Source organism: Typopeltis vanoorti, chromosome 10 (genome assembly GCF_054136105.1).
Source record: "Typopeltis vanoorti isolate ZY-2024b chromosome 10, IOZ_Tvanoo_1.0, whole genome shotgun sequence".
Lineage (NCBI taxonomy): Eukaryota > Metazoa > Arthropoda > Arachnida > Uropygi > Thelyphonidae > Typopeltis > Typopeltis vanoorti.
In genome coordinates, this window is record NC_143558.1 from 11,835,084 (window position 1) to 11,847,322 (window position 12,239).

At 36.8% G+C, this 12,239-nt stretch overlaps 1 protein-coding gene across 1 annotated transcript in view; it reads right to left on the reverse strand.

The window, feature by feature from the left end:
- The window catches only part of LOC150102173 (ADP-dependent glucokinase), a 44,889-nt gene extending 36,741 nt beyond the window's left edge, over nucleotides 1–8,148 (reverse strand). The window contains exon 1 of the mRNA XM_090398637.1: nucleotides 7,358–8,148. Coding sequence (XP_090254763.1) covers nucleotides 7,358–7,680 — 323 coding nt within the window. The 5' untranslated portion in view covers nucleotides 7,681–8,148. The remainder of the gene's footprint in view (nucleotides 1–7,357) is intronic.
- Between the last annotated feature and the right edge of the window lie 4,091 nt (nucleotides 8,149–12,239).

The following is a 12,239-nucleotide window of genomic DNA, read 5'->3' on the forward strand; positions in this document are numbered from 1 at the left end:
GGAGAATTCATTTTCCAATGTGATTGGTGATTGGATAACAAAGATCACTGAACGTAATATTTAAAATAATAGCTTTTCTTTTAAAATTCGTGATTTTTTTATATAAATTACATGAAAAACTATCGTGCTTCCCCCCCCCCCCTTAATGTGAAGGTTTCCAAATGATAATAAATCTGTTCCATTAATCCATGAAAACAATATGCTCTCATAGATCAGTGAATCATAAAATAATACATCTCAAATAATATAAATTGAAAGCAAAACATCAATATATATATATTTTTTTTATATTAGAAATTTACTCACTAGAACCACCGAGATAAGAACAAAAACTTTAATTAGAACACAACTAGTTTTGTCGGAATGCCGACTTCTTCAGGTGTGCATACCATCACAAAAAACTGGAAACCTAGCAAGATGATTGAGACATTCAAATTGCTAAAAGGATTCTATAGGATTAATTCAGATGATATTTTTGAGATCAGGACTGGTGGTGGGAGAACTAGGGGACACCCATGGAAGCTGGGCAAGAGCGTGGTTAGCAGGGGTGTTAGAGCTGGGTTCTTTACTTTTAGAGTGGTAAATGAGTGGAATAAGCTGCCAGAGTCTGTTGTGGGTGCTATGACAGTGAGCGAGTTCAAGGCAAGGTATGATAGATACTGTGAGAATGTTGAACAGCTGCATGAACATGATGTTTAGGGCCTCCCTCGATGAGTCTAAGGACTCCTGGAGTAGCCTGTGGTAATAATAATAATAATAATAATAATAATAATAATAAGATAAAAAATGAACTTCTCATATAAACAAGTTAGGAACAACAACAGTCAAGCTTGAACTGGCGTCCTCGTGGCAGGTCTAGCATGAGGCGTTAGTGAGTGGGAACTATCTCGAGAACACCAAAACTGAATTACTGCGCTGTGTGAATTGGGTAGGCTATAACTTAAATTACTGTTCATGTGCGAGGGGTCCAGGACTATTTCTTTTGATTCTAAGATGCGTCTTTCTAGTTCATCAGGACATTTATGGATATTTGTAGAAAGATTCCAGTCTATCTGGTGTTGACACTCTTCTAAATTAGAGTTGGCAGAGAAAAAGACATGACTGGAGAGGGTGCTTGCATGGGTACTGTTGTAAGAGATAATTCTGAGTTTCTGCAGAGGGAAGTGACGAGAGGAGGCATGCAAGTATCTGTCCATATTATCACCACTCTGGCTGATCGGGCGAGATCTCTAATTTTAGAAGATGATCTTCAAATCGAACTTAACCACCTCAAAAGTATTTTCTTAAACAACGGCTAATCACCTAGAAGCATTTCTAACCGTCTATACCCACGTCTCCAACCTTGGCAAGAAGATAACTCAAACCCTATTGCACACATTCAATTACCTTACGTAAGTTCTCTATCGCCCAAATTGGCGAGAATTATGAAGAAATTTAATATTAGAACTTACTTCACTACCCTACTAAAACTTCGTTCTTTCCTGAGTCAACCCAAGCCAAAACATCACCAACTTCAGTTCCCAGGAGTATATAAAATCATCTGCAGTTGCAGGAAGCTGTATTATGGGCAAACCAATAAGTCTATCTCACTACGACTCGAAGAGCATCAACGTGATATCTCTTACAACAGAACCCGTGCAAGCGCCCTCTCCAGTCATGTCCTTTTCTCTGCCAACTCTAATTTAGAAGAGCGTCAACACCAGATAGACTGGAATCTTATTACAAATATCCATAAATGTCCTGATGAACTAGAAAGACGCATCTTAGAATCAAAAGAAATAGTTCTGAATCCCTCACACATGAACAGTAATTTAAGTTATAGCTTACCTGATTCATACAGCGCAGTAATTCAGTTTTGGCATTCTCGAGATAGTTCCCACTCACTAATGCCTCACGCTAGACCTGCCATGTGGACGCCAGTTCAAACTTGACTGTTGTTATTCCTAACTTGTTTATATGAGAAGTTCATTTTTTATCTTGCTAGGTTTCCAGTTTTTTGTGATAGTATGTACACTTGAAGAAGCTGGCATTCGGACGAAATTAGTTGTGTTCTAATTAAAGTTTTTGTCTTATCTCGATGGTTCTAGTCAGTAAAATTCTAATATAAAAATGCCTACAATCCAAGTAAATATCCTTAATAATAATAATAATAATAAATATATATATATATATATATATATCATAAAAATAACATCTAGTTTTCAAACTATGCAAACTTTAGATAAAGTGTGTAAAGATGTAGCGAGAAGGGAGTGACAAAGATATTTTTGATGCACAGAGTGATGAGCAAAACTCCTCTCTAAGAGACAAATATAGCATCCAATAAACTGTTGGAAATGAATAACAGCTGATAAACAGTTGATCTACAGATGAGTAGATCTACAACTGCAGATCTACTCATACATACACTATAAAAAGAAACTTCTATGTTTGCTATCTACTAACAGTTTTGTAAAGAAGATAAATGTAAAAAAAAAACCAAGAGCTGTAAACAGCAGTTTTTTGAAAGTCAAAACATTATTAATAACTTAACTTCGTCGCATCATCTGACTTTTCTAGTATAAAATATTCATTGCTGTACAAGAGATTTAGACTGCTGTTGGCACAAGTCCTGACAATATCAGGACTGAAGAATCCTGTCTATGGAGAAAAGTTGAAGAAATGTGGAATGCAGAGTTTGGTGGATAAGAGAAAAGAGGTGATATAATATAGACATTTAAGTTAGTGAGTGGATTTTATTGGATTAATACAGAGGAGATAGCAAAAAGAATAGAAAGGCAAGAGGGGAAAAACCAGAGGCCATCCCTAGAAGTTGAGTGAATTTTTTTTTTTCACTTGCTTATAAATTAAATTAAAGATGCCAAGAAATTATACTCTTGGTTTAATCTTTATCTAAGTAAGCAAACCGAGTTTGCATGTGAAGTATCTTCACATGTATATTATTATTATTATTACTTGATACCTCCAAGGAGTCCAAAGACTCATCGAGGGAGGGCACCTACTCTACAACTCTCCGTCTCCACCAACTATACCATCTACTACTCACCACCACCATCATCACTAGTATTTTCACAGACAATCACAAACATCCATGCCCACAGTGGGATTTGAACCCACAGCCTTTTGGCTGGAGAGTAGATACACTAACCACTCAGCCAACCAGGCTGGCATATGGAGGCTAATGACTTCACATTAATTAGCTGAGCAATGCAAAGCACACACATCCTTTAAAGTATGTATAATGCTAAGCATTATGGGAAGAGCCACTAACCAGACTGATTTTGACCTTTGAGGTAAAAATAAAGGGGTGCTGATCATAGGCCTAGAGTAGTTAACATAGGGGTCTCATCAGTGGGAGCCAGACCCAGAAGTGATACCAATGTTGAAATAATGCAAAAGTCATATTTCCCATATACAAGTAGTGAGAAGGTGTCACACCTTATTAAAATACTCTGCATTATAGCTAGTTGTTGAAAGTTATTTTCGCTTGGCTATATATTAAATTAAAGATGCCAAGAAGTTATATTCTTAGTTTATCCTTAATCCAAGTGTAAGCAAACAAAGTTTGCTGTACATAGAGGCTAATGACTTCACATTAATTCCTTTAGTATCCCATAATGCAAAGCACACCTCCTTTTGGGTGTATAATGCTAAGTATTTGCATAAAGGATAATGCTTCCCATAAAGCATTACAGGAATGATTAGCATAATAAGGTGTGATGACACCTTTTCACTACTTATATATGGGGAATAAGTGACTTCTGCATTACTTTAATCTTGGTATCATTTCTGTGTCTGGCTCACACTAATGACACCTCAATGATAATTGAAAATCTGGTCTGGATAGTGTCCTTTCCATAATGCTTAGCATTATACACTTGTATAATTGGCCACTTGTATAGTATAAAGGATAAACCAAGAATATTTCTTGGCATCTCTAATTGAATCTCTGGAAGCTGTAAGAGGATGGTGAAGAGGGATGCGAGGAGTAGATTTTTTTTTTACATGGAGAATTGTCGAAATGAAATGTATTACCACAATATGTCGTTAACGCAGGGAGTATTAAGGATTTTGAGATTCATTATGACAGATTTGTTGTCAGTTGAATGAATCTCCCACAATGAGTCTCCCAACTCAATGGAGGGTGTAATAATAATAATAAAAAAAGAAATTTCCAAATTTTATGAAAAATAAAGCCATGGTTCCTGTTTAAGGTGCCTTATGATTGTATCACTTCAGAGGATTCCCTGAACATCTTTAAAAAGCAACTACCTTACCTAGAAGACACTAAGGCAGTTGACCAATCCACATCCTGATGTTCTGAGGAAACACATGCAGTAAAGCTACTTATTTTTCCTTTTATATTCAAAATTGCCCAGGTATTCTTTCTTATGGATTTCAAAATTTCTGTCAGTTAATTATAGGAACTGAAAAGGATTGTTATTATTGCAATGCAAATCCAATGCCAAACAAGAGGAATAGAAATGCTTAAACTGCAGAGAGAACAAAGAAACGCTGCCACCCACGGTGCAACTAATTACGCCGGAGGCAGAATCGAACAATGAACTGAACAGAAAAAAAATACCGGCGAGTCTTATAATTTGAATTCCGTAAATTTATTACTAGAAAAAGGTTTAGAAAATATAAAAGCCAGGTTAGTAGATCTTGTCCAATAACTATTTGATAAACAGAATAAACAAATAACAAATAAACAGGAGAGAGCATCAAAGATGATCCTCGTGACAACAGGCCTATGGAAGTGATGACTGAGGAAAATGTCTCTCTTGTTGAGGAGGAATTGCTCAATGACAGATGGCTGAAGCTCAAAAGAAATCTCAGCAAGGTTAACTCTTTCTATAACAACCATCTTTCGCATCATTCATGAGAAGCTTCACATGATGAAGGTCAGTGCAAAGGAGGTATCCTGACTTCTCTTTTCGAATAAAAAGGAGCATCATGTGACCTGTTCCTGCAAGCAAGTTTTTAGAGCTTTGCCAAGAGAATCAGAGAGAAGTGCTGGAATCCATTGTCACCGGTTATGAAACCATGGTCCTTTATTATGATCCTCTTTCCAAAAGGGAATCCATGGAGTTGCGCAAACCAGGTGAAGCACTGTCGAGAAAAGCCAAGGTCGCTCAGTCCACCAAGAAGATCATGGCAACAATCTTTTGGGAGTACTGGGGAATTCTCTTGATTGACATCAAGGAAAGGAATACCACCAGGAGTGCAGAATATTATGCTTCACTCTTGCACAAACTGCATGATGCCATAAAGGAGAAGACACAAGGAATGCTGAGTCATTGTGTTTGCCTGCTTCACAACAATGCTCTAGTTCATATAGCTATTGTTGAGAAAGCTGCAGTGAAGGATCTCCTGTGGTGTCCAATCTCCTGTGGCTTCCAGGAGATTGACCACCAAACCTACAGCCCAGATCTAGCACCTAGTGAGTTACCTCTTCTCAAAACTGAAGAAAGACTTGAGGAAGAAAATTTTCAAATAACAATGAGGTGAAAGATGCAGTTTTGGGCAATTTTTTAGACAAAAGTACAAACTATTTTTTAAAGCATACAAGTGCTAATTCAAAGATATGAAAAGTGTGTTAAAGTAAAGGGAAATTATGTTGAAAAGTGACATAGTTGTTTTCTTTCTATCACCTCTAAAAGTTAGTCAAGACGGAAACTTATGGAACCATCAGGTGTGTATAAAGCTATGCATTCTGAGAAGGACCACTATTCCGATCAGTTTTGACCTTCATTGAGATATGTTAAATTGCAGGGATACCTCTCCAAAAATTCAGTGATCTACAACATCACTCTAAATCTCATTGAGTGACCCTAAAGGATCACTACTACACTCACCACTCCCTATCTGAATCACTCCAGAACATGAAACTCAGCAGTCCACTCAGTAATACACAAAAAGCAGCAACCAAATAGAATTTCTCTACTCCCTGGGAAGCAAACTCCCACTGACTCCAGAGAGGATTAAAAATAGGTTAATGTGGAAAATGGAGCAAAACCAATGCAAATATATATCTAATCAGATTTTCATGCTAATATTGTCTTAAAATATCCTTCACAGTTACTATTCCTCGAGATTTCTTTATGTACCAACAATTAAAAAAAAATAATAGTAAAATTATAGACATCATTATAAAACAAGTCTTGGAACTTCTTTTTCATTTCCAAAATGCCAACTTTTAGTATCTAAAGTTTTCAGAATTTGTATGCTGTGTGATCTCCATCTTCCACCACAGATGCAGCTGAGTATAAATGTCTTCCTGTGTGTTGGGTGATTTCATCTGTCTTGTATACCTAATTACCTTTATTCATCAAATATATAATTTTTTTTTCTGGATTTCAAGATTAAAAACTCTTAATTTCTTCCTGAAAATATACACTGCTTGCATACTTCCAGTAGTTGGGAATCTTCTACTGATGGTAGCTTGCTTCCCAGGGAGTAGAGAGGTTCTACTCGGTGGCTGGTTTTTGCCTGTCACTGGGTGAAACCACCACTGAGTTTCCCCATCTTAAAGTGATTCAGGTAAGTAGTGATTAGTTTATTGGTGGTCCTTTAGGGTCACTCAGTGAGATTTAGAAGAGTTTTGAGAGGGGTATCCCGACACTTTAATATACTTTAAGTGTCGAAACCAGTCTAGGAAAAACTAGAAAAACTAGACACTTTTTATTTTAAACATATTCAACTATTGCAAATAACATCTACTATCTAACATACGGATAATAACAGCATAAATCTCAGTTATGTAGGAGGCTGAAAAGTTCTGATCAATACCTAGAACAAAAATGATATGAAAAGAACTGATATAACCACAAGAATGAAGATATAAGAATATAAGGACATAAGTTACCTTCATAACTCAGCCTCTAGTATGTTCTTTCTTGTGGTTATATCAGTTGCTTTAATATCATTTTTGTTCTAGGTACTAATCAGAACTTTCCAGCTCTCCCACCCCCGTAATTAAAATTAATTTTCCAATACAGACTACTTTCCCCGTAAGTAATGTGATTATGTTATAACTAACTACACTGCACCAATCCCTATCTTGTTGCACGTTTCATAAACTAAAACCTTTAATCAATTACTTACAAACATTAGCTACATGACCGTACCATTTTTCAGATGCGGTTATAAAACTGCCACAAACATGTGATTACATATCGGTAATACCAGCAACCAAATAGAATTTCTCTACTCCCTGGAAAGCAAACTCCCACTGACTCCAGAGAGGATTAAAAATAGGTTAATGTGGAAAATTAACTCCCGCGATGAGTCTTTGGACTCCTTGGAGGTGTGAGGAATAATAATAATAAAAAGACTGCATTTTACATATACTCACTCTGCTGCAGCTCCATAGCGAAAAAAATATGCAAATACTTTCAGTAGTTCTTCTTTAGACGTTATAATATCATAATGTTCGGGGTCTACAGGAGGTGGTTCTTTAAGAACCTCCTCACTTTGTACTACACCATCCTTACAAGACCCAAATCCTATGGCAATTTTTGTTTTTGGAAGAACAGATACCTTCTTTTCTGCCCGCAGAAGTCCATTAAGTGTTCCGTTTATCCTTTCAATAAGTAATTCTTCCTGATTTCTTGAATAATAATAAGCTATAAGAAAGATGACTAGTCCTACTCCGTAATACTTAATCGACGAAGGCATATTGTATTCGGGGAGTACAGAGGTCCCTCTGAATTCGCACGATCAGTTAACAAACACGCAATGACATATCAAAAGAGTTGTACATGCTGATAAGCAAAATAATAAAATGCATCCCCGCTCATGGTGGTGGCATGGGGAGGGAGAGGGAGGGAGGCATGCTTATTTAAAAAAAAAAAAAAATACGCTATCTCAGTCAAAGCAAATTAGCAAATTACAGCTACATTGAAAATATACTGATTAATCCAAGTCATGAAAATGGGTTCAAGGACATCCACATATACATATGATCCACCTGCATAAGTTTATTGTTGTGTCAATTACTACAGTAGAGATTCATATATTTATATAAAAATCTTTGCAAAAGTAATACGTAGAAAATGAATGGAATCGACCCACTGGGTTTGGAAATATTGTTTTTCCTTCTTGATATTTTCTAATCGCTTTAATAACAGTTCTACAAATGAAAACTCAATATTTTTCACGCCGCAAAAAACCAAAGGATAAAACTCGCAAGAATGATATGCATTGTTTTTATTTTTATATGGCAGCACATCTCATGTGTGCAAATAAAAAGACTATTATTATTTTTTTTATTTTTTAAAGAAGAAGAAGAAGAACAAGTAGATATGATTTTAGTGAATGAAAATTATTATTGTCATAATAATTCTGTAGACAGAATTACATACTACAGACACGAAGAATGTATATATCATATACATATATTGCCCATGCAGTCTAAAGAGAATCCCAAACAGTTTTTTCAATATGTTGCAAGTAAAAGGAAAAATGTTCATGGCAGAATGAATTTTAAAAAATGCTGAGGGTAGGGAAGAAACCGAATCAGTCGACATAGTGGAATTACTGAGCGAGCACTTTGTGGTGACATTGCAGGAATGGAAGAACCAACAGCTTATACTGGAATTGTGATGAATGAAGTAGAGGTAAATAGTCTATTACAGAACCTCAATGTCAATACATCTGTGGGATTGGATGGTATACCAGCTCGTGTCATACGTGAAGCGGCTAAAGAATTGTCAGTGCCCTTGACCATTTTGTTCAATTTGAGCCTCGGGTCTGGATCAGTCCCAAGGGGGTGGAAAGAGGGGAAAATAGTTCCGCTGCATAAAGGTGGTTCCAAGGCTGCTTTTGAAAATTACCGGCCAATCAGCATAACAGGAATCGTTATCAAGGTCTTGGAGAAAGGCAAGAGGAAAATACAAGATTGGATAGATGAAAATGGGATACTGTATCGGGGACAGCATGGTTTTGTGAAGGGTAGGTCATGCCTCAGTAACTTGCTCACGTATTATAACGCAGTGACGGCTGAACTGGATAAGGGTAATGGGTTTACAGTGATTCTACTGGACCTTGCTAAGGCCTTTAACAGGATACCACATGGAATTCTAATCAGTAAAATGCAACATATGGGGATGGATATAGGATTGGTGAGATGGATAGGAGGGTGGTTGACAGAGAGATATCAGAGAGTGGTTTATTCAGGAGTAGAGTCCAAAAGACGGCCTGTGACTAGTGGTGTGTTCTGTTCTTGGACCACGGGGTTCTTTCTTGGACCACTGCTGTTTAATTTTTTGATTAATGATATAGGAAAGGATCTGATATGAACAGTTCATTTGTTTGCGGATGATGCAAAGTTGGGTAGGGCAATAGTGAATGCAGATAATGTCAAAATTTTGCAGGATGATTTGGATAGATTGGAGGTATGGGCTAAGGAGAATGGATGTCAATTTAATGTGGCAAGATGTAAGGTTATACATTGTGGGGTGAAAAGATTAGCAGCAGTTTACTACATTGATGGAACTGTACTCCAGGAAATTGATGAGACAAGAGATTTAGGAGTGTTGGTGGATAAGGAGTTGAAGTTTAGGGGACATATTGCAAAAAGTGGCCAAATCAGCTCATCAAATCACTTGGTTGCTGAAGAATACTTTGACGAGCAGAGACAAGCATGTTATTGTTCCTCTGTATCAACCCTTGATAAGACCCCATCTCGACTACTGTGCCCACATTTCGTCACCTAGGTTTCTTCTTGATGGGAAGGAGGTTGAGAGGATTCAGACGCGAGTGACCAAGATGATAACAGATCTGTGGAATGAACCTTATGAGAACAGGTTGAGGATTTGTGGGTTGCAGAAATTGGTTGATAGGCGGAGGAGGGGGGATATGATTGAGGCATTCAAATTACTGAAGGGTTTCTATAAGATTAATTCAGAAGATATTTTTGAGAATAGGGCTGGTGGTGGGAGGACTAGGGGACATCCATGGAAGCTGGGCAAGAGTGTGGTTAGTAAGGGTGTTAGAGCTGGGTTCTTTACTTTTAGCGTGCTGAATGAGTGGAATAAGCTGCCAGAGTCTGCAGTGGGGGTGCTGTGACAGTGAATGAGTTTAAGGCAAGGTATGATAGATACTGTGTGAATGTCAAATAGTTGGGATGAACATGATTTGGGGCCTCCCTCGATGAGTCTAAGGACTCCCTGGAGTTGGCCGTAATAATAATAATAATAATAATAATAATATATAATTATATATCATTGCGACCTAAATGGAGTTCATGATGAATCCTAGGACTATATTGAGGTGTCAGTGATATATAATTGATATATTATATATCAATATATAATATATTATATTACACATTTGAAAAAAAATGTATATATATATATATATAATAATCATCAAAGCTTGATTTGCTTCCTCAGTCTTAAGCAAAAGGCTGGTTATGTTCCACTAATTTGAGCCCTACCCAAGGGCCTATGAGTTGTGGATGAAATACTTTCTGAAAATGAATGCTGTGCCGAACAAAGCAGCCTTTGCAGCTGTCCAGTTTTTAATCCACCTAACTGAAGTGCTTCTAGATGTTTTTCAATGTTTTAGGGATGGCGTCTAAAGCACTTATTATTATGGGAACAACTTTCGTTTTCTTTTGCCAGATTCTTTCAACTTCGACTTGCAAATCGCGATAGTTTGTAATTTTTTAATTTTCTTTGTCGTCAATCCGAATATCTCCTGGTACTGATATTTCGATAAACTTAACACCCCTGTTTTCACTTTTTTCAACCACTGTTATATCAGATGTATACATTTCAAGCTTTTGTCAGTCTGGATTTTGAAATCCCAGAGTATTTTAGCTTTTTCATTCTCAACCACTTTCTGGTGGACTTTATGCTTCCAATAATCTTTGGACACTTTAAATCCATACTTTTTACATAAATGCCAGTGAATTATCTTGGCTACATTATCATGCCTTTTACGGTACTCAATTTGTGCGATTTTGCCACCTACTTATAATGTGGTCTACCGTTTCTTCCTTTTCTTTGCACAATTTATATTGACTGTCTTCTTGAATTTTTTGTATTTTTGTTTTCATAACGTTGGTTTTAATGGCATGTTCTTGTGCTGCAAAAATTACCGATTCTGTTTCTTTCTTTAGTGCTCCATTTCTCAACCATTGCCAGGTCAAGTTGCTGTCAGCGCTATCCTCTATGCTGTGAAGGCATTTTCCATGGAATGCCTTATTTTTCCATCTTTCAGTTCTCACTTTTACTTGGTTTCCAATTTTGTCTCCATGGGTGTAAATAAACCCTCTTTCCTTACCTCAATTAGACATTTTTCCATTGTTTGCTGCAGATTTTTGCTGCAGAAAAACGAAATCCTTCAGATTTCGTTTTTCTCCTTCAATAACTTGCTAAACTTGTAATAATCCTCTGCCTCCTTTTTTTTCGTGAGAGATAGAGCCTATCAATGTCACTACGAGGATTGAGGGCACGGTGTACTGTCATTAATTTTCGAGTTTTTCGTACTAAATCTTCCATCTCCAGCTGGGTGAATTCAACAATGCCTGCTGAATATCTCAGAACAGGTATGGCCCAGGTATTAATTGCTTTTATCAAATTTCCAGCATTAAGCATTGATTTAAGGAGTTTTCTTAGTCGTTTTATGTATTCTGCTCTAGTTCTTTCTTTGATCTTATTGTGCAAAATTTCTGATGCTTCTAAAATTCCCAAATATTTGTAGCTACCTTCGTATTTTATTGCCTTGATTATTTCACCATTGAACAACTCGATTTCGTTCAGATCTTCAAACTTTACTCTTGTTATTCCAGCAATTGCACATTTCTATAAGCCAAAATCCATTGATATATCTTGACTGAATATGTGCACAGTATTAAGTAATGATCCGAGTTCATTCTCTGATTTTGCGTACAACTTCAGATCGTCCATGTATAAAAGGTGAAGTATCTTTGCACTTTTTTGCAGTTTGATAACCATGAGCAGTTTTATTTAAAATTCTGGTTAATGGGATCAATGACAAGATAAACAATAGAGGAGATAATCAGTCTCCTTAAAAGATACCCCTTTTGATGTTTACCTCTCCAATTTCTTCTCTATTCAGAACCAACGTTGTTTTCCAGTTTTTCATGCTGGATTGCAAAACGTTTTGAACGTTTTCGCTAATACCCAGTGGCGTAGCTAGGGGGATGCGGAGGGGGCGGTCCGCCCTAGGCGGCACTTCGAACCTTTTAGAACTTTTACAGTTAATTC